Source organism: Eriocheir sinensis, chromosome 6 (genome assembly GCF_024679095.1).
Source record: "Eriocheir sinensis breed Jianghai 21 chromosome 6, ASM2467909v1, whole genome shotgun sequence".
NCBI lineage: Eukaryota > Metazoa > Arthropoda > Malacostraca > Decapoda > Varunidae > Eriocheir > Eriocheir sinensis.
The window spans coordinates 2,612,536-2,635,480 of NC_066514.1; the positions used below are offsets into that span (position 1 = coordinate 2,612,536).

Sequence of the window (22,945 nt, forward strand, 5' to 3'; positions counted from 1 at the left end):
ATGGCACAAATTTGGCCCGTCGCTGCTACACGGTAAAGCCACAAATTTGGCCCGTCACTGCTACACGGTAAAGCCACAAATTTGGCCCGTCGCTGCTACATGATAAAGCCACAAATTTGGCCCGTCGCTGCTACACGGTAAAGCCACAAATTTGGCCCGTCGCTGCTACACGGTTAAAAATGGTCTGAGGAGAATATGTCGAGGGATTTATTTTAATTTATCATATTTGGCGGCGAGATGCAGGTTAGGTTAGGTTAGGTTAGATGTAAAAGTTGGTTCATTTCCGGTAGTTAGGTTACTTAAATTTGGTCAGGATAAGGTAGGTTAGGTTAGGTTAGGTTAGGTTAGATATAAAGGTTGGTTCATCTCCGGAAGTTACGTTACTTAAATTTGGTCCGGATAAGGTAGGTTAGGTTAGGTTAGGTTAGATATAAGAGTTGGTTCATCTCCAGTAGTTAGGTTACTTAAATTTGGTCTGGATAAGGTAGATTAGGTTAGGTTAGGTTAGATATTGGTTCATCTCCGGTAGTTAGGTTACTTAAATTTGGTCAGGATAAGGTAGGTTAGGTTAGGTTAGGTTAGATGTAAAAGTTAGTTCATCTCCAGTAGTTAGGTTACTTAAATTTGGTCAGGATAAGGTAGGTTAGGTTAGGTTAGGTTAGATGTAAAAGCTGGTTCATCTCCTGTAGTTACGTTACTTAAATTTGGTCAGGATAAGGTAGATTAGATTTGGTTTGCTTAGATTAGGTTAGGTTAGGTTAGGTTAGATATAAAAGCTGGTTCATCTCCTGTAGTTAGGTTACTTAAATTTGGTCAGGATAAGGTAGATTAGATTTGGTTTGCTTAGATTAGGTTAGGTTAGGTTAGGTTAGATGTAAAACCTGGTTCATCTCCGGTAGTTAGGTTACTTAAATTTGGTCAGGATAAGGTAGATTAGATTTGGTTTGCTTAGATTAGGTTAGGTTAGGTTAGATATAAAAGCTGGTTCATCTCCTGTAGTTACGTTACTTAAATTTGGTCAGGATAAGGTAGATTAGATTTGGTTTGCTTAGATTAGGTTAGGTTAGATGTAAAAACTGGTTCATCTCTTGTAGTTACGTTACTTAAATTTGGTCAGGATAAGGTAGGTTAGATTTGGTTTGCTTAGATTAGGTTAGGTTAGGTTAGGTTAGGTTAGGTTAGGTTAGATGTAAAAACTGGTTCATCTCCTGTAGTTACATTACTTAAATTTGGTCAGGATAAGGTAGATTAGATTTGGTTTGCTTAGACTTAACTGTGCATGATAAATATGTGAAATGTGTGTTGTCGTGTACTTCTGGTATCTCACAAGCATCGGTCAAAAGTTTAACGCATATCCCTTCAGCGATAACATTGCGACGTTACGAAATCTATACTCCCGACGAACAACCGAACCGGACAGGGAATACAGAGATAACCGCAGCCTTCCCCAACTCCTCCCCATCCCAATAAATACTCCCCACCTCCTTCCTGTCACCCCAACCACAATACCGACACTTAAACATGGTCCGCACCCTCTCCCCACCACCCGTATATCCCAACCTCTACAATCACACCCATAAAATATCCTCCCCAGGGCAAAACATCCTCCCCATCACCCCTGCATACTCACCCCAACACGCCCACCCACAAAACATGCTCCCCACCACCCTCACATCACAACCTCTACAATCACACCCATAAAATATCCTCCCCAGGGCAAAACATCCTCCCCATCACCCCTACATACTCACCCCAACACGCCCACCCACAAAACATGCTCCCCACCCTCTCCCCACCACCCGTATATCCCAACCTCTACAATCACACCCACAAAACATCCTCCCCATCACCCTTGCATCACCCCCACCCACAAAACATGCTCCCCATATCTTCCCCACCACAAAACATGCACCCCACCTCTCCTCTATCACCCCAACCCAGAGATAAGCATAGTCTTTCCTGCCGCTAATGCCAACAACTATACAGCGTAAAGCATATCAGAAATTTTCGTCAACAATTAAACTTGACGAACCCGATAACGAAACCCAACCTGACCGAACCCGATATAACCAAACCTAACCTAACCTAACTATAACCAAGCCTAACCTAACCTATCTATAACCAAGCCTAACCTAACTTAACTATAACCAAGCCTAACCTAACCTAACTATAACCAAACCTAACCTAACCTAACTATAACCTAACCTAACCTAACCTAACTATAACCTAACCTAACCTAACCTAACTATAACCAAGCCTAACCTAACCTAACTATAACCTAACCTAACCTAACCTAACTATAACCAAGCCTAACCTAACCTAACTATAACCAAGCCTAACCTAACCTACCTATAACCAAACCTAACCTAACCTAACTATAACCAAACCTAACCTAACCTAACTATAACCAAGCCTAACCTAACCTAACTATAACCAAGCCTAACCTAACCTAACTATAACCAAGCCTAACCTAACCTAACTATAACCAAGCCTAACCTAACCTAACTATAACCAAGCCTAACCTAACCTAACTATAACCAAACCTAACCTAACCTAACTATAACCAAACCTAACCTAACCTAACTATAACCAAACCTAACCTAACCTAACTATAACCAAACCTAACCTAACCTAACTATAACCAAGCCTAACCTAACCTAACTATAACCAAGCCTGTACCGCCACCTCATGCTGAAATGCTGTGTGCTAGACTGCGCTCGTTAACATAATACAACACCTTTTCTGGTAACTCTCGGTTAACGCGAGTTTGGTTTACGTGTTTTTGAAATGACACGGGGTCCAAAATCCAAATAAATGTTTAATTTACACGTTTTTTTTCACTTAGACGCGATATTTTATGGAGTGTCCACCAGACGTCTCACGCGACTCGACTTACACGGCGCCGCGGCCACATAGCTGAGCTCGGTTCTTCCCGCGCGCCACTTGAACAACAATACAGTACCCACGCTACCCAACTCAACATCAAAAATACCCTCGCTGCTGTGCTACCACGAGGGGAAGGGCAGCCAGAGGAGGAACCACGAGAGGGAGAGGAGTCAGAGTGATACGGTAGGCAATAAAGGTACAAACCGACCTCTTGTTCGATTTACATTGATTTTCATTTACGCCAACTCTTCAAGGACACAATACCCGCATAAATCGAGTTACCTGTATAACCTAACCTGACCATGACCTGACTTGAACCCGTCCTCCCCCGTTGCCGAAATACAATATGCAAGACTGCGCTCGGAGACTTAATACAAGAACACTTTCAAATTTCTTTAGTTTTCCGGCAAAAATTAATTCGAAACGCAAGTATTAATGAACTTTTCAAGGGGTGAATAATTTTACTTCCATATTAGCCAAGTTATGCTCCCCACTTCCTCCCTGTCACCCCGACCACAAGACGGTAAAATATCCTCCCCACCAGCCCAGACGCATACTCCCCACCTCCTCCGCAACCCAATATATGCTCCCAACCTCCTTCCTGTCACCCCAACCGCAAGACGGTGAAATATCCTCCCCATCTTCTCCCCACGACCCCAAACGCATACTCCCCACCTCCTCCACAACCCAATATATGCTCCCGACCTCCTTCCTGTCACCCCAACCACAAAACGGTAAAATATCCTCCCTATCTTCTCCCCACGACCCCAAACACATGCTCCCCACCTCCTCCTGAACCCAATATATGCTCCCAACCTCCTTCCTGTCACCCCAACCACAAAACGGTGAAATATCCTCCCCATCTTCTCCCCACGACCCCCAACACATGCTCCCCACCTCCTCCCAAACCCAGTAAATACTCCCCACCTCCTTCCTGTCACCCCAACCACAATACTGACACTTAAACATGCTCCCCACCCTCTCCCCACCACCCTCACATCCCAACCTCTACATTCACACCCACAAAACATCCTCCCCAAGGCAAAACATCCTCCCCATCACCCCTACATACTCACCCCAACACGCCCACCCACAAAACATGCTCCCCAAATCTGCCCCAACCCAAAACATGCACCCCACCTCTACCTAATCACCCCAAACCTAATCTCCCCATTCAGAACCTTATCACCCCCTGTAAAGCAACATTTCCACCCCAAATAAGCGTCCCCCATCTCCCCTGCACCCCAGAACACCCCTAAGTCACCCAAAACAAGCACCCCATCACCCCAATCTTAATCTCCCCAATTTCCTCCATTTTAGAACCTTATCACCCCCTGTAAAGCAACATTTCCACCCCAAATAAGCGCCCCCCATCTCCCCTGCACCCCAGAACACCCCCAAGTCACCCAAAACAAGCACCCCATCACCCCAATCTTAATCTCCCCAATATCCTCCATTTTAGAACCTTATCACCCCCTGTAAAGCAACATTTCCACCCCAAATAAGCGTCCCCCATCTCCCCTGCACCCCAGAACACCCCCAAATCACCCAAAACAAGCACCCCATCACCCTAATCTTAATCTCCCCAATTTCCTCCATTTTAGAACCTTATCACCCCCTGTAAAGCAACATTTCCACCCCAAATAAGCGCCCCCCATCTCCCCTGCACCCCAGAACGCCCCCCAATCACCCCAAAGGTCAGAAAGCGTCTCAGCCGTCAGTGGAGGAGTGACCCCAGGGTGACCCCAGGGTGACCTCGTGACCCCCAGGGCGAGGTCAAGCTCTGGGGGTTAAAGAGCAGGTGTTAATTGGTCAAAGGACTCACCTGGGGGCCTTAATTAGGGGTCCAGGAGGTCACAGGTAAGGAAGGAAGGCAGAGACGCAGGTAATGTCTCCTCCTCTTCTTCCTCCTCCTCTTCTTCTTCCTCCTCCTCTTCTTCCTCTTCTTCCTCCTCCTCTTCTCTTATTTTGGTCTTAAGTTTAGTCTCTATGGTCCTATTTAAGCCTCCTTGGGTGATACGTGTCTTAAGAACGTGTTTAATACGCGTCCTCGACTTGTATGGGGATGGTATTTGGTGTTTGTTTGTGTGTTTGTGTGTGTGTTTGTACGTGTTTGGACAGATGATGATTTTATTTGTATTTTTTGGGGGTCTGTCTGTCTGTCTGTCTGTCTGTCTAGCTGTGTATATAATAATTAGTGTTTTTCTGTGTGTTTGTGTTTGTGTGTGTGTGTGTGTGTTTGTACGTGTTTGGACAGATGATGATTTTATTTGTATTTTTTTGGGGTTGTCTAGCTGTCTATCTGTCTGTCTGTCTGTCTGTCTGTCTAGCTGTGGATATAATAATAAATTAGTGTTTTTCTGTGTGTTTGTGTGTTTGTGTGTGTGTTTGTACGTGTTTGGACAGATGATGATTTTATTCTTATTTTTGGGGGGTCTGTGTCTGTCTATCTGTCTGTCTGTCTAGCTATGGATATAATAATGAGTGTTTTTTTGTGTGTTTGTGTTTGTGTGTGTGTTTGTACGTGTTTGGACAGATGATGATTTTATTTGTATTTTTTGGGGGTCTGTCTGTCTGTCTGTCTGTCTAGCTGTGGATATAATAATAAATTAGTGTTTTTTGTGTGTTTGTGTTTGTGTGTGTGTTTGTACGTGTTTGGACAGATGATGATTTTATTTGTATTTTTTGGGGGTCTGTCTGTCTGTCTGTCTGTCTGTCTAGCTGTGGATATAATAATGAGTGTTTTTTTGTGTGTTTGTGTGTGTGTGTGTTTGTACGTGTTTGGACAGATGATGATTTTATTTGTATTTTTTGGGGGTCTGTCTGTCTATCTATCTGTCTGTCTGTCTGTCTAGCTGTGGATATATAATAATTAGTGTTTTTTGTGTGTTTGTGTTTGTGTGTGTGTGTGTGTTTGTACGTGTTTGGACAGATGATTATATTATTTGTATTTTTGGGGGGTTGTCTAGCTGTCTATCTGTCTGTCTGTCTATCTGTCTGTCTGTCTGTCTATGGATATAATAATTAGTGTTTTTTTGTGTGTTTGTTTGTGTGTGTGTGTGTGTGTGTTTGGACAGCTGATTATTTTATTTTTTATTTTTTGGGGGGTCTGTCTGTCTGTCTGTCTGTCTGTCTAGCTGTGGATATATAATAATTAGTGTTTTTTTGTGTGTTTGTGTTTGTGTGTGTGTTTGTGCGTGTTTGGACAGATGATTATTTTATTTGTATTTTTTGGGGGTCTGTCTGTCTGTCTGTCTGTCTATCTGTCTAGCTGTGGATATAATAATTAGTGTTTTTTTGTGTTTGTTTGTGTGTTTGTGTGTGTGTTTGTACGTGTTTGGACAGATGATGATTTTATTTGTATTTTTTTGGGGTCTGTCTGTCTGTCTGTCTGTCTGTCTAGCTGTGGATATATAATAATTAGTGCTTTTTGTGTATTTGTGTTTGTGTGTGTGTTTGTGCGTGTTTGGACAGATGATGATTTTATTTGTATTTTTTGGGGGGTCTGTCTGTCTGTCTGTCTGTCTAGCTGTGGATATATAATAATTAGTGTTTTTTTGTGTGTGTTTGTTTGTGTGTGTGTGTGTGTGTGTGTGTGTGTTTGTACGTGTTTGGACAGATGATTATATTATTTGTATTTTTTTGGGGTTGTCTAGCTGTCTATCTGTCTGTCTGTCTGTCTATGGATATAATAATTAGTGTTTTTTTTTTTTTTGTGTGTGTGTGTTTGTGTGTGTGTGTGTGTGTGTTTGTACGTGTTTGGACAGATGATGATTTTATATTTATTTTTTGGGGGGCTGTCTGTCTATCTGTCTGTCTGTCTAGCTGTGGATATAATAATGAGTGTTTGTTTGTGTGTGTTTGTTTGTGTGTGTGTGTGTGTGTGTGTGTGTGTGTGTGTGTGTGTGTGTTTGGACAGCTGATTATATATATATTTTATTTTTTTAGGCTGTCTATATCTGTCTGTCTGTCTATCATTCTCTGACTGTCTGTCTATCTAGCTATGGATATATAATAATTAGTGTTTTTGTGTGTGTTTGTGTGTTTGTTTGTACGTGTTTGGAGAGGTGATTATATATATTTTAATTTTTTAGGCTGTCTATATCTGTCTGTCTGTCATTCTCTGTCTGTCTGTCTGTCTATCATTCTCTGTCTGTCTGTCTGTCTGTCTATCTATACCTCTGTTGTTATATCTGTTTTAAATATATATATTTCTTCACAACAATACTAATGATCAATATCCATAAATTTTATAAGGTTTTCTTTTTTTTGCTATAATCTGATTTATTAGGCCTATAATTATCTATATATTACGTCTTAGGTAGGCCTACTCATATTAGGCCTATACCTGTTATGTTTTACTGGTTCTATACGTTTTTAATCATTAAATATATCTGTCTATACGTTTTATATTTAATTATTACTCATCTGTCTAACAAACGTTTTTACTCATTATATACAATGGCTACGATTTTACTCATAATCTGTTTACGATTTACTCATAATGTGTACGATTTTACTCATAATGTCTATACGATTTTACTCATAATGTCTATACGATTTTACTCATAATGTCTATACGATTTACTCATAATGTCTATACGATTTTACTCATAATGTCTATACGATTTACACATAATGTCTATACGATTTACTCATAATGTCTATACGATTTTACTCATAATGTCTATACGATTTTACTCATAATGTCTATACGATTTTACTCATAATGTCTATACGATTTTACTCATAATGTCTATACGATTTACTCATAATGTCTATACGATTTTACTCATAATGTCTATACGATTTTACTCATAATGTCTATACGATTTACTCATAATGTCTATACGATTTTACTCATAATGTCTATACGATTTTACTCATAATGTCTATACGATTTTACTCATAATGTCTATACGATTTTACTCATAATGTCTATACGATTTTACTCATAATGTCTACGATTTACTCATAATGTCTATACGATTTACTCATAATGTCTATACGATTTTACTCATAATGTCTATACGATTTTACTCATAATGTCTATACGATTTACTCATAATGTCTACGATTTTACTCATAATGTCTATACGATTTTACTCATAATGTCTATACGATTTTACTCATAATGTCTATACGATTTTACTCATAATGTCTATACGATTTTACTCATATAATATGTACGATTTTACTCATAATCTGTTTACGATTTACTCATAATGTCTACGATTTTACTCATAATGTCTATACGATTTACTCATAATGTCTATACGATTTACTCATAATGTCTATACGATTTACTCATAATGTCTATACGATTTACTCATAATGTCTATACGATTTACTCATAATGTCTATACGATTTTACTCATAATGTCTATACGATTTTACTCATAATGTCTATACGATTTACTCATAATGTCTATACGATTTACTCATAATGTCTATACGATTTTACTCATAATGTCTATACGATTTACTCATAATGTCTATACGATTTACTCATAATGTCTACGATTTACTCATAATCTGTCTACAATTTACTCATAATCTCTATACCATTTACTCATAATCTCTATACCATTTACTCATAAGGTCTACGATTTACTCATAAGCTGTTTTCCTCTTACTCATAATCTGTTCTCTTACTCATTATCTTTCCTCCTTACTCATTATCTGCATTTTACTCATGATCTGTAATAGGTATGTTTTACTCATTATCTGTCGGCCCTATACGTTTTTACTCACATCTGTAAACGCTTGAATTTACTCACCATCTGTCTCCTTCATAACCTAGTCACATTTTAAATCAATCACTCATTACCTAAGTTAATTCAGGTCTTACTCACCAAGTCACAATACCTATAAGAGTTTGGGTCTAATATATATACCTTAATTTCCTTTTAGGCCAACTGTATTTTTGGCATATCGATGTTTTGCGCACTCAATCTCGCTCTTTTGAAATATAATTAAAGGCAATATTACTCGCTATTAATTCTATGAGTCTTGATAATCAGTTCTCTCCTTCTCGTCCATTCATCTTCCCTCCTCTCGATAGGTTAAATCTGTCCTAGGCTTACTAAAACAGCCCCTGACTCTGTGTATCTAAAGTGCGTATCTATTTCGTTCAGTTTGATGTTGTTCATGCAGCAAGAAGGCTCATTGTTCCGTAGTTCAAGTCTTTTATGCGTCGATTATCGTCCATGAAGATAACGTGTGATATCCTCAAACGCTAGGGTCATGTCACTCAACAAGCATTTGTGGCTTTACCGTGTAGCAGCGACGGGCCAAATTTGTGGCCTCACCGTATAGCAGCGACGGGCCAAATTTGTGGCTTTACTGTGTAGCAGCGACGGGCCAAATTTGTGGCTTTACCGTGTAGCAGCGACGGGCCAAATTTGTGGCTTTACCGTGTAGCAGCGATGGGCCAAATTTGTGGCTTTACCGTGTAGCAGCGACGGGCCAAATTTGTGCCATGATATAAACCCCCAAAATAGATGATACATAATCTGATCACAAATGCTTTGATATATATTATGAAATGGTTTGTGTGAGGGGTGATTTTTCCTCATTTTTCTCGCTTGGAGGGACCATTAAGAAACATGATCCCCGCTGCTACTGGGTTAAAGGAAGTGATATTTGTCATTTCATAAGGTATTTCTCCAAACAACTCTGGCGGGGTCGAGGTCAATTAGTGGAGGAGGTCTTTTTGTAGTGTTTTATTAGCACAGAGTCACAGTACAGTTTTTTTCTTACATCTGTGCTGGATGAGGGAGGAATATGACTTCTAACTTTTGGATGGGGCAATAAATAAATTAATTAATCATAAAACTTTAACAAACCGAGCGGAATTGTAATTTTCAAGGCCTTATTTAGTAACTCAGATAACAATTTGCTAAGAACGCATTTGTCACATAAAAGGTCATTTGGCTAGGGTCTGGTGCAACATGGATGATCTTGACCTAACAAACAACAAATTATATATTTAAAAAATCATGCGACACAAAATTTGCACGCAGCAACAAACAGACAGTGCCAGAATTCCCGGACGAGTGCCAGGACCAAGACTGGGGATACATCTACAAGAGTTTGCCTAATATTCCTAGCTGGCAACCTTAATATATGCCCTTCTGGTGCTGAGCTAGAGGCCCATGTCAGGCATTCCAGGCATTCCGGGCATTCCTCCCATTCCCGGCATCCCTGGCATTCCTCCCATTCCCGGCATTCCTGGCATCCCCGGCTCCCCTGGCTCCCCGCGTAGGGTCTTCTGTTGGCTCTCATACCATGTCTTGTTGAGCATCTGGTGGACAGGAGAGTTGAGGGAGTAATTACATCAACCAGGATAAGGAAGTTTTATTATACGAATCAAAATCAATTATATATCATAAGTAATCAGTGTCTGTCTGTCGGAAAGTCTCCTTATTAAGTTTATCAAGATGTTCCTTCATTAGTTTTAAGGAGAAATGTACGTAAAAGTATTGTTTCATTGCGATACACACAGGTGGCCCTCAAGTCATGACCCTGTTCAGAACCGACAGGCTGATCATAAGTCTAAATTTAAGAAACTACCACAAGAACCACCTCATGAACTTAAATGAATAGAGTAGAAGGCTCAGTAGAAAAATGCGATAATGGTCCGTCTAGGCTCTGGGGTTACACAAAATTATATAGCTCGGTATTCTGACACTTTGCTTCTCATATCAGCTATTTCTAGAGGTCACAGAGGGGGTCAATCGAGTTCTAATGAGTGTTTCTTCAGGTTCACGGTACAGAGGAAGGGTCACACTACCACCAGGGTCATAAAACTACTCCTGGAAATGCCCAAAACTCCTACGAAAGCCTTGTCAAATAGGTGTTCTTGGGTTCACGGTACAGAAGAAGGATCAAACTACCACCAGGGTCATAAAACTACTCCTGGAAATGCACAAAACTCCTACGAAAGCCTTGTCAAATAGGTGTTCTTGGGTTCACGGTACAGAAGAAGGGTCACACTACCACCAGGGTCATAAAACTACTCCTGGAAATGCCCAAAACTCCTACGAAAGCCTTGTCAAATAGGTGTTCTTGGGTTCACGGTACAGAGGAAGGGTCACACTACCACCAGGGTCATAAAGCTACTCCTGGAAATGCCCAAAACTCCTACGAAAGCCTTGTCAAATATGTGTTTCTTCAGGTTCATGGTACAGAAGAAGGGTCACACTACCACCAGGGTCATAAAACTACTCCTGGAAATGCCCAAAACTCCTACGAAAGCCTTGTCAAATAGGTGTTCTTGGGTTCACGGTACAGAAGAAGGGTCACACTACCACCAGGGTCATAAAACTACTCCTGGAAATGCCCAAAACTCCTACGAAAGCCTTGTCAAATGTGTGTTTCTTTAGGTTCATGGTACAGAAGAAGGGTCAGACTACCACCAGGGTCATAAAACTACTCCTGGAAATGCCCAAAACTCCTACGAAAGCCTTGTCAAATGTGTGTTTCTTGAGGTTCACGGTACAGAGGAAGGGTCACACTACCACCAGGGTCATAAAACTACTCCTGGAAATGCCCAAAACTCCTACGAAAGCCTTGTCAAATATGTGTTTCTTCAGGTTCACGGTACAGAAGAAGGATCAAACTACCACCAGGGTCATAAAGCTACTCCTGGAAATGCCCAAAACTCCTACGAAAGCCTTGTCAAATAGGTGTTTCTTCAGGTTCACGGTACAGAGGAAGGGTCACACTACCACCAGGGTCATAAAACTACTCCTGGAAATGCCCAAAACTCCTTCAAAAGCCTTGTCAAATAGGTGTTTCTTGAGGTTCACGGTACAGAAGAAGGATCAAACTACCACCAGGGTCATAAAACTACTCCTGGAAATGCCCAAAACTCCTACGAAAGCCTTGTCAAATATGTGTTTCTTCAGGTTCACGGTACAGAAGAAGGATCAAACTACCACCAGGGTCATAAAACTACTCCTGGAAATGCCCAAAACTCCTACGAAAGCCTTGTCAAATAGGTGAACTTGGGCGCCGAAATGTTTAGTAATAGGCCCATGATGCCCAGAGGAGCATGATAGTGATTTTCAGAAGTGAGCAATTTGGCTTCGGTACATAAATACAAATGATGCAAATAAGAATGTGGAGAGGTTTGAAATATTATGAAAAATTTTGGGTTAGACGGTAAAAAATAAATGAAATTACTTTGTTATAGTTGGCTGAAAAAGTTGGAAAGTTTGGTTTAGTCGGTGCAACATCTGTGGTCATATGCTGGAGAGAGACAGAAGGGGAAGGAGTTATAGGAGAAGGGAACAGTTGGAAAGTTTGGTTTAGTCGGCACAATATCTGTGGTCATATGCCGGAGAGAGACAGAAGGGGAAGGAATTATAGGAGAAGGGAACAGTTGGAAAGTTTGGTTTAGTCGGTGCAACATCTGTGGTCATATGCCGGAGAGAGACAGAAGGGGAAGGAATTATAGGAGAAGGGAACAGTTGGAAAGTTTGGTTTAGTCGGCGCAACATCTGTGGTCATATGCCGGAGAGAGACAGAAGGGGAAGGAATTATAGGAGAAGGGAACAGTTGGAAAGTTTGGTTTAGTCGGCACATCTGTGGTCATATGCCGGAGAGAGACTGAAGGGGAAGGAATTATAGAAGGGAACAGTTGGAAACTTTGGTTTAGTGGGCGCAACATCTGTGGTCATATGCCGGAGAGAGACAGAAGGGGAAGGAATTATAGGAGAAGGGAACAGTTGGAAAGTTTGGTTTATTGGGCGCAACATCTGTGGTCATATGCCGGAGAGAGACAGAAGGGGAAGGAATTATAGGAGAAGGGAACAGACCCCAGGAGACGGGACACAACCCCCGATTAATACCTGGTACCCATTCACTGCTGGGTGGACAGGGGCTACGTAGGGTATCGGAAAAGCCGCCCAAATTTTTCCACTCCACCCGGGAATCGAACCCAGGCTCTCTTGGTTGTGAGCCGAGTGTGCTAACCACTGCACCACGAAGCCCCTGTGTAAAATAAACAGAAAACAAAGCTTACTGCCTCACCTGCTTCATCTTGTCATCACCGTCATCATACATCTGCTTCATGAGGTCCATAATACCACCATTGGGGTCTGAGGGGTTAGTCTTGGGCTGGCGGGCAAGGTTGGCCTTCACATCCTCGGCTGTTACCCCGGACCACTTGTCACCAGTCTCGGCCTTGGCCAGCAGCACCACCACCATGTCTGGGAGCACAAAAACAATGCTGTATTTACGGGGGAAGGTTGAGTGTAGCCGCGCCGGGAACACACGAGGGATAATAGTGATTTTTATCTACATCTTCAGTGGGGGCAGTATCCATCAAAACCATTTAGTAAACATATATATTTCCTTCGCCAGTGTGGGTTTTATTCTCATAGCAGGTATGTGGTTAATATATACATTGGAGGGCAAGTGAATGCTAATATTTGAAGTTGAGGATAACAAATGGTAGATGATACATTTACGGAAGCTACTTGCAAATTTCACTTGTTTGCCTATCCTAGCAATAATCTAAACAGTGCTGCTGAAGCTGCCTGGTAAGTCGACAACTGACCATATCCTTGCGCTTTGTGTTGGTGGGGCGCCAATGTCAGTTTCAACAGGGGATGCTTGCAGCCCATGTGAATCTCAAGAAGGTGTTTGATTCAGCACATCGTGAGGCACTCTGGGATATCCTGTGACTCTGTGGGATTCCTGCGAGGACTATTTGTCTACTGACTGGCCTGTATTCTGGGACTGAGAGTGCTGCGAAGTGTGTGTGTGTGTGTGTGTGTGTGTGTGTGTGTGGGGGGCTTGTCCAGATTCTTCCCCGTGAACATGGGAGTGAGGCAGGGCTGTGTCCATTCCCCATTGCTCTTCAACACTTGTATGGACTGGGTACTGGGCAGAGTTGTGGACCAGTGTAATTGTGGAGCACGCATTGGCAATACCTGCGTCGCTGATCTTGTTTTTGTCGCCGATGCAGTAATCCTTGTGGAGTCGCTGGAGGCTCCGGTGATGGCTCTCGAGGCACTGCACGAGGAGGCCAAGATCAAAGTGTAAGTATTTGGAGGTTTGCTAGTTGAAACAGTACAGTCTGTTCATGCGTGTGGCGACGGCACCGAGATCTCAGAAAAATTTCACATACCTTGGTAACAAAGTTCAGAACAATGGTGGATCTTGCCAAGAAGTCTTATGGCAGACTGGCTTGGCCCATGATGTTACGGACTCGCTCAGTACGAGTATAGGGCATTGTCGATGCCTGTGTAGAGCAAAGAGCCAGATATTTAAGTCACTTGTGCTCCTTGTCTTATTCTCTGGCTGTGAGACGGACATTGAATAAGAACTTGGAGAGCCAGACTGATGCCTTTGGTAATAACTATCTAAACAGAATCATGGGATATCACTGAAATGACTGTGTTAAACCAGAGGCTACTCCATAAGACTGATTCGACATATATTACCCACATAGTCCGTCAACGCCAACTCCGGCTATATGGGCATGTGACACGTTACCCAGGACCCCTATTCACTGGGTTGTTTCTGCAAGAGGCAACCCTGAGTGGAGGAGACCAAGGGGATGCCCACGGAATTTATGGCCTGAGCAAGTTGATAGACCATGCCAAGAAAAAGTTGGAAAGTTTGGTTTAGTCGGCGCAACATCTGTGGTCATATGCCGGAGAGAGACAGAAGGGGAAGGAATTATAGGAAAAGCTGGAAAGTTTGGTTTAGTCGGCGCAACATCTGTGGTCATATGCCGGAGAGAGACAGAAGGGGAAGGAATTATAGGAAAAGTTGGAAAGTTTGGTTTAGTCATGTAACATCTGTGGTCATATGCGGAGAGAGACAGAAGGGAAGGAATTATAGGAAAGGGAACAGACCCCAGACGGACACAACCCCGATTAACACCTGGTACCCATTCACTGCTGGGTGGACAGGGGCGTAGGGTATCAGAAAAGCCGCCCAAATTTTTCCACTCCGCCCGGGAATCGAACCCGGGCTCTCTCGGTTGTGAATGTGCTAACCACTGCACCACGAAGCCCCCACCATGCCAGGAGGTACTTGGGCTTGGTGTCGTAGGGTTGGCTAGGTGACCTCTCCACTGCCCGATTGTTCCCCTTTGCTACACAATTATCTCCTGCCACAAACCGGTCCCTCACCTGTCTTAACCTTGTGGTAGCTGGCCTCGGGGTTGATGGAGGCGGCCAGATTGTTGATGCGCAGATGGTGGTTCTTGCCGTCCAGTCCCTCCACCTTCACCTCCACGCCCCTGGGGGAGACGAGAACAGGGAGAGAATAAATAACAATAACAACAAAAACTATTATTACTACTACTACGAGAGAGAGAGGAGGAAAACTTGAGAGGGGAGACGATTGTTGAGAATGTCGGAGGGAGAAAAGTAAGAGATAGAGAGAAAGAGAGGGAGAGAGATTTACATAGATTTACATAGAAAATCAGACCACACAGACCCCATGGTGCAGACTAGGTGACCTGTCTTTCAACCTAAGTGATTCTACATTAATCAGATGACTCCAAAACGCTGCATTTCTACTGTAGTTAATATTAAGTTCAAGGAAGTGACGGTCGAGCTTGTTTTTGAAGGAGTCAATCGTGTTACACTGGAGAGAGAGAGAGAGAGAGAGAGAGAGAGACAGAATTTTTACAGCCATTCTGATATAGTAACATTCCTTCCCTAATCCCCAATAACACCTCTCCACCATACCTTCTCCATTCCCTCAGTGTTTGCTTATTTCCTTCACCCTAAAACTTGTGTAAAACCTTTGGAGCTTCAGATAATAGCTAACATACAGTTGTTGCAATTTCTTCAGATTCTGTACTTAAAAATTTAGCTCATGTATATACAAAGTGCTTTTCATTAGTGCCTGTGGCCTGGGAAAATGGCATCATCGTAACCCCTTGACTGTGGATTTCCTATAGTCAGACCTCACCAAGCTACAGGAATGGAACAAAAAGTGGCTGCTACAATTCAATGAAGAAAAATGTAAAGTCATGGACCTTGGGAGGGGATATCCAGCACACCAATACCACATGGGAAACACTCCACTATCCACCACAGAGGCAGAGAAAGACCTGGGAGTGTATGTTACCAGGCTACCAGTGAAGGGATATCCAGCACACCAATACCACATGGGAAACACTCCACTATCCACCACAGAGGCAGAGAAAGACCTGGGAGTGTATGTTACCAGGCTACCAGTGAAGGGATATCCAGCACACCAATACAAAAATGGAAACACTCCACTATCCACCACAGAGGCAGAGAAAGACCTGGGAGTATACGTTACCAGGCTACCAGTGAAGGGATATCCAGCACACCAATACCACATGGGAAACACTCCACTATCCACCACAGAGGCAGAGAAAGACCTGGGAGTATACGTTACCAGGCTACCAGTGAAGGGATATCCAGCACACCAATACCACATGGGAAACACTCCACTATCCACCACAGAGGCAGAGAAAGACCTGGGAGTGTATGTTACCAGGCTACCAGTGAAGGGATATCCAGCACACCAATACCACATGGGAAACACTCCACTATCCACCACAGAGGCAGAGAAAGACCTGGGAGTGTATGTTACCAGGCTACCAGTGAAGGGATATCCAGCACACCAATACCACATGGGAAACACTCCACTATCCACCACAGAGGCAGAGAAAGACCTGGGAGTATACGTTACCAGGCTACCAGTAAAAGCCAAATCCGTGCCAATCACAGCGGATGGGTTAACAATAAACAAAAAAGGTGATAAAATAAATTAAAAGGACTACAGACCAATAAGCCTCCCTAGCTTACAAACTCTTCACTACAGTCGTAACAAACACTCCGACTTTTGACCGTGCCACTAGCCCAGGAAGCACCAGGCACTCACTTCTCCGTGAAGGACGAGGTGACCGCCTCCTTGGCCAGACCCTGAACGTTCTTTAGCATCAAGTACAGCTTTGTGAACTTGTCCGACTGGTCCCAAGCTGGAAAGAATAGGTGCAAATGTGTGGGGCTGACAGGGACAGGAAGGAAAGGTCATGTTGGCTGTGTTAATGGCTGCGTTAAAACGTCATTTCAAATCAGTGATGACAAGATATGGTCAAGTCAGAACCACATGGATGCTATTATAAGAAAAAAAGTATAAAACAATCTTAATTCAGTTGAAATGCCACAGATTCTGTCTAGCATATTTTGCTTGTATAACAGTTACAATATCTGCATGTACAGGCATTATATACAAACCAATAACATCGTAAAACATTCATGTAATTCATATTGTAAAGTAAATGCCGAGAGTGAAATGACAACTAACTCACTGACAAGTCCGGTAATAATACTTATACTTGGATGGCAGAAAACTGTTAATGCAGACAAATGGTGCTCGTCAGTGCTGAAACTACGGTACCAAGGAACAGTATTACCCCTTAGTGGCCCCATCCTGCCATGTCAACCCCAATGGAGCACATCTTACAGTAGTTCCTGATGCTGACGGTGTAGTTGGTGGGAGCAGATGTCTTCGGCCGCTGCTGTTGCTGCAAGCTGGCTGCATTTACCGCTGCCTCCTGAAGCTGGGTCACCTGCCAAGGATACAGAGTTGGTCACCACTCAGAGGAAAGTTGTAGATTCAGTGATGTACTTGCAGCCAAAATCTGTCCCCTGCCATCACATTAGACAAAGTTATAGTAGACTCCAGGAGTTTTCAATGATGTACTTCCAGCCAAAATCAGTCACCTGCCATCACATTAGACAAAGTTACAGTAGACTTCAGGAGTTTTCAGTGATGTACTTGTAGCCAAAATCAATCACCTGCCATCACATTAGACAAAGTTACAGTAGACTCCAGGAGTTTTCAGTGATGTACTTGTAGCCAAAATCAGGCACCTGTCATCACATTAGACAAAATTATAGTAGACTTCAGGAGTTTTCAGTGATGTACTTGCAGCCAAAATCAATCACCTGTCATCACATTAGACAGTTACAGTAGACTCCAGGAGTTTTCAGTGATGTACTTGTAGCCAAAATCAGGCATCTGTCATCACATTAGACAGTTACAGTAGACTTCAGGAGTTTTCAGTGATGTACTTGCAGCCAAAATCAGTCACCTGCCATCACATTAGACAAAGTTATAGTAGACTTCAGGAGTTTTCAGCGATGTACTTGCAGCCAAAATCAATCACCTGTCATCACATTAGACAGTTACAGTAGACTTCAGGAGTTTTCAGCGATGTACTTGCAGCCAAAATCAATCACCTGTCATCACATTAGACAAAGTTACAGTAGACTTCAGGAGTTTTCAGCGATGTACTTGCAGCCAAAATCAATCACCTGCCATCACATTAGACAAAGTTACAGTAGACTTCAGGAGTTTTCAGTGATGTACTTGTAGCCAAAATCAATCACCTGCCATCACATTAGACAAAGTTACAGTAGACTCCAGGAGTTTTCAATGATGTACTTGTAGCCAAAATCAATCACCTGCCATCACATTAGACAAAGTTACAGTAGACTCCAGGAGTTTTCAATGATGTACTTGCAGCCAAAATCAATCACCTGCCATCACATTAGACAGTTACAGTAGACTCCAGGAGTTTTCAGTGATGTACTTGCAGCCAAAATCAATCACCTGCCATCACATTAGACAGTTATAGTAGACTCCAGGAGTTTTCAGTGATGTACTTGTAGCCAAAATCAATCACCTGCCATCACATTAGACAAAGTTATAGTAGACTTCAGGAGTTTTCAGTGATGTACTTGCAGCCAAAATCAATCACCTGTCATCACATTAGACAAAGTTACAGTAGACTCCAGGAGTTTTCAGTGATGTACTTGTAGCCAAAATCAATCACCTGTCATCACATTAGACAAAGTTATAGTAGACTTCAGGAGTTTTCAGTGATGTACTTGTAGCCAAAATCAATCACCTGCCATCACATTAGACAAAGTTATACAGTAGACTTCAGGAGTTTTCAGTGATGTACTTGTAGCCAAAATCAATCACCTGCCATCACATTAGACAAAATTATAGTAGACTCCAGGAGTTTTCAGTGATGTACTTGTAGCCAAAATCAATCACCTGCCATCACATTAGACATCAAGATGTTCAAGAAATTTCAACATTGTCACATGATAGTAAAATGCAGTTTCATAATGAGTTAGTTTTCTACTGCTACGTACATTTTACTCCTGCTTGTAATTCTGGAGTACATTTTCTTAGTGCAGCAAACAAAACATCTCTTAAATACCTAAGAACGTTCAATGCAACTAAGCCAAGAGGAGGGACTCACCTCTATCTCCATCCTCCGCAGCTCATTAGCCAGCATATCCTGGACACGTTTGCGGGAAGCAGATGCCACCAATGTGCGCAGCTCTTCCACATCCTTCTGTGCCTGTGGGTGAGAGGAGGATGTGTCATACGCTGGCACTGAGCTGGTGAGAACTCGTCTATTCTGTACCAATAAAGCTAAACTTGCTGAGACATTCTGGTTCAAACAAACATTCATGTCAAAGGTGAAAAAGCTGTTCATAAAAGGTACAGCTTGAGCCTCCCAACTGTTAGCCCGGTAGCAGCAGGGATCATGTTTCTTAATGGTCCCTCCAAGCGAGAAAAATGAGAAAAAATCACCCCTCACACAAACCATTTCATAATATATATCAAAGCATTAGTGATCAGATTATGTATCATCTACTTTGGGGGGGTTATATCATGGCACAAATTTAGCCCGTCGCTGCTACACGGTTAATAATCACACCCTCAAAACTTCGGTCTTCTCTCCAGAATTGAGGAAAATCTATTAAAAACTTTCATCAACAGGTATATAATCACACCCTCAAAACTTCGGTCTTCTCTCCAGAATTGAGGAAAATCTATTAAAAACTTTCATCAACAGGTAATGAGATACTGGCATGATACTGAAACAAACTTTAACCCCCAAAAAATTCTGAAGAGTTACAAACCCCTGAAATAGACTCCCAGGCAGAATTAACTCTTAAAAACAACTATGACCAGAATGTTGAAACCCCTGAGAAGAAGCACCCCTTGAGAGCCCTGCCTCCCAAGCTCCCCAAGTGGGTAAGTGGGTAAGTGGGTAAGGTGGGAGGTGGGTAAAGTGTGTTAATAAGCTTCACATCCCCCTGAGGGTATGAAGAGCCCAACACCTCATCCTCACCCCTTAAGTACCTGTAATTATTTCAAGGTGTTATTTGTCAAGGGATAATAAAATGTTTGAAATGTTACAAATCTTTCACCTCCTCCAGCTTGTTGGCCATGGTGGGATGTGCTGGGTATGCTGGGTACGCTGCACGTGGTCGACCTCACGCCTCCTGACGGTCCGCGGCTGGTGCTCGGGTCACGCCGCGTCTGGGTATGGCCTGGTGTGGGCTGGGTCACGGCGGGGGTCAGCGTGGGTCGGCAGGGGTCAGCAGGGGTCAGCACGGGGCAGGGCAGCGAGGGTCAGCACAGCACGGCGGGGTTTGTTTACTGGGTGCTGGTCTCTTGCTCTTGCTCTTGCTGTACATGTAGCGGAGCAGTGTTGCCAACCCTCGCCGGCCACTCCTGCTCTTGCTCTTGCTGTACATATGGCGGAGTAGTGTTGCCAACCCTCGCAGACCACCACACACACTAGTGCTCTTGCTGTACAGGCGGCGGAGCAGTGTTGCCAGCCCTCGCAGACCACCACACACACTCGTGGTCTTGCTGTACAGGAGGCGGAGCAGTGTTGCCAACCCTCGCTACACACTCTTGCTCTTGCTCTTGCTGTACATATGTCCCGTTGGAGAGGCAGACCTTCATATCGGTATAACCTGTATAAATAAAACAAAACAAGCAGTATCCATTACAAATCTTCCAATTCCCTATGTCTTACACACTACATCTTTTCCAGAGAACTCTTCATGGCTTCTATAATTCTCTCATTTGTTTCAGCACTCCATCCCAGCAGCATCCATTCCCTCTCCGTTCTTGCAATCCTCCCATTCACATCCCAGCCCATCAGTGCCACCCTCATCATCTCAGTCCTTTCTCTCTGGTATCTCCCACACACCAGTATCACATGTACGACAGTTTCATCCTCACACACACACCAACGTTGCCAGATTCTCGTACTCAGCCTCTTATATTCATCAACTTTCGAACCCAAAACTGTCTCCTGTGCCCCAATAACTAGATTCATTTATATCTCTCGTTAAAAGAGTTAATTCCTGATGCTTCTTGGCAATAGTTAGGCGTCAGAAACCGGTAAATACTATGCTCTGAGTACGATAATCTGGCAACGGTGGCCTGAGTACGATAATCTGGCAACGGTGCTCTGAGTACGACAATCTGGCAATGGTGACACACACACACACACACACACACACACACACACACACACTGATATATTATGTTTGCACTGAACAAAACTCAAAATCAACAACGCCAATCAGCAATAAGTCATTAGTGGGAGCCGCTACAAAGGCAATCTCACAGGACTCTGGACTCTGCTAAAAAAAAATATTATTCCGCTAAATGGTAGTTTTATTTATTTATTTATCACACAACTGACAAAATAACGTGGTTTATCTTGTCTGGTGCAATGCTATCAGGCCCACACGTCTTCTATATAATATGTTCAACACCTCAGTACTGTACACCCACGCCAAAATATAGCACTTAGCATATATCCATTTTCTGGTCCTTAACTACTGCCAAACACATCAGGGAATTAGCGATTTAACGATAGATATGAACTAATCTCGTTATTAGGGCCCAGGACACAGTTTTGGGGTGAGCTGGACAGTCTGGCATGGCTGGTACGGTGCAGACCAGCGTGGGGTTAATTGCAATATTCCTCCCTTCTCCTTTGTTGTTTTACTTGCAACAATAAACAATTAATCAATCAATCAATACGAATATAATATCACAGATCACGCCTTCGAGTAAAAATGATAACCTGAATAGCTATGTCTGTTGAAAATCAAGCCTTTCTTAAGTTAATTTCTCGGGAACCCTTTGCAGTTCATTCCTACCATTGTATCTTTTTAGTTTCATGGTTCTTCCTACACATGTATTACTATAAAAAAATATATAGTTGTATAATCACATTCTGCCCTGCCTGGGGGTTGGGATAGCATGCTCTTCCCTTCTCCTGCAACAATAAACTATCTTTTAAATGAATCAGTCAAATCACATCTCTCGAAAACGGTTTCTCTAGATATAGCAGAAAGAGTCTTCTATAATATTCTACTTCCTCTCCTCATACGATATGCTGGAGCCTATCTTGTGCTGTAAAATAAGTATTACTAAGCGTATTTTCTTCATATATTGCATTTTTCTTAAGTTAATTTCTCGAGAAGTCATCCCATATCTCGGAAACGGTTTCTCTAGATATAACAGTCTTCTATAATATTCTACCTCCTCTCCTCATACGATATGCTGTGGCCTATCTTGTGCTGTAAAATAAGTATTACTAAGCGTATTTTCTTCATATATTGCATTTTGGTAAGTTAATTTCTCGAGAAGCTGTAATCCCATATCTCGTAAACTGTTTCTCTGGATATAACAGTCTTCTATAATTTTCTACTTCCTCTCCTCATACGATATGCTGTGGCCTATCTATAGTGCTGTAAAATAAGTATTACTAGCGTATATAATTCTTCATATTGCATTTTGGTAAGTTAATTTCTCAAGAAGCTGTAATCCCATATCTCGTAAACGGTTTCTCTGGATATAACAGTCTTAAAGAATATTCTACCTCCTCTCCTCATACGATATGCTGTGGCCTATCTATAGTGCTGTAAAATAAGTATTACTAAGCGTATTTTCTTCATATTGCATTTTGGTAAGTTAATTTCTCGAGAAACTGTGATCACATATCTCGTAAACTGTTTCTCTGGATATAACAGTCTTCTATAATTTTCTACTTCCTCTCCTCATACGATATGCTGCGGCCTATCTATAGTGCTGTAAAATAAGTATTACTGAGCGTATTTTCTTCATATTGCATTTTGGTAAGTTAATTTCTCAAGAAGCTGTAATCCCATATCTCGGAAACGGTTTCTCAAGATATAACAGTCTTCTATAA

The 22,945-nt window shown here is 42.4% G+C and overlaps 1 protein-coding gene and 2 long non-coding RNA genes across 5 annotated transcripts; all 3 read right to left on the reverse strand.

The window, feature by feature from the left end:
* Positions 1-1,804: 1,804 nt before the first annotated feature.
* On the reverse strand, positions 1,805-3,395 carry LOC126988250 (uncharacterized). 3 transcript variants are annotated; one of them, XR_007741804.1, is made up of 3 exons: positions 2,388-3,395; positions 2,284-2,335; positions 1,805-2,075 (listed from the first exon to the last, which is right to left on the reverse strand). It is a non-coding gene; the product is annotated as an uncharacterized LOC126988250 (long non-coding RNA). The 3 variants fall into 3 exon arrangements; XR_007741800.1 differs by having other exon boundaries at positions 1,805-2,101; XR_007741801.1 differs by having other exon boundaries at positions 1,805-2,127; positions 2,284-2,309; positions 2,362-3,395.
* Positions 3,396-9,596: 6,201 nt separating this feature from the next.
* Positions 9,597-20,415, reverse strand: LOC126988236 (calcyclin-binding protein-like). The gene is made up of 7 exons (XM_050846284.1): positions 20,133-20,415; positions 19,172-19,273; positions 17,359-17,464; positions 16,774-16,870; positions 15,039-15,148; positions 12,925-13,103; positions 9,597-10,192 (listed from the first exon to the last, which is right to left on the reverse strand). Exons 1-7 carry the CDS (start codon positions 20,151-20,153, stop codon positions 10,034-10,036), a joined length of 774 nt encoding a protein of 257 aa, XP_050702241.1. The 5' UTR covers positions 20,154-20,415; the 3' UTR covers positions 9,597-10,033.
* Positions 17,463-19,165, reverse strand: LOC126988279 (uncharacterized). The gene is made up of 6 exons (XR_007741823.1): positions 18,961-19,165; positions 18,584-18,808; positions 18,213-18,362; positions 18,065-18,137; positions 17,619-17,768; positions 17,463-17,543 (listed from the first exon to the last, which is right to left on the reverse strand). It is a non-coding gene; the product is annotated as an uncharacterized LOC126988279 (long non-coding RNA).
* Positions 20,416-22,945: the final 2,530 nt, after the last annotated feature.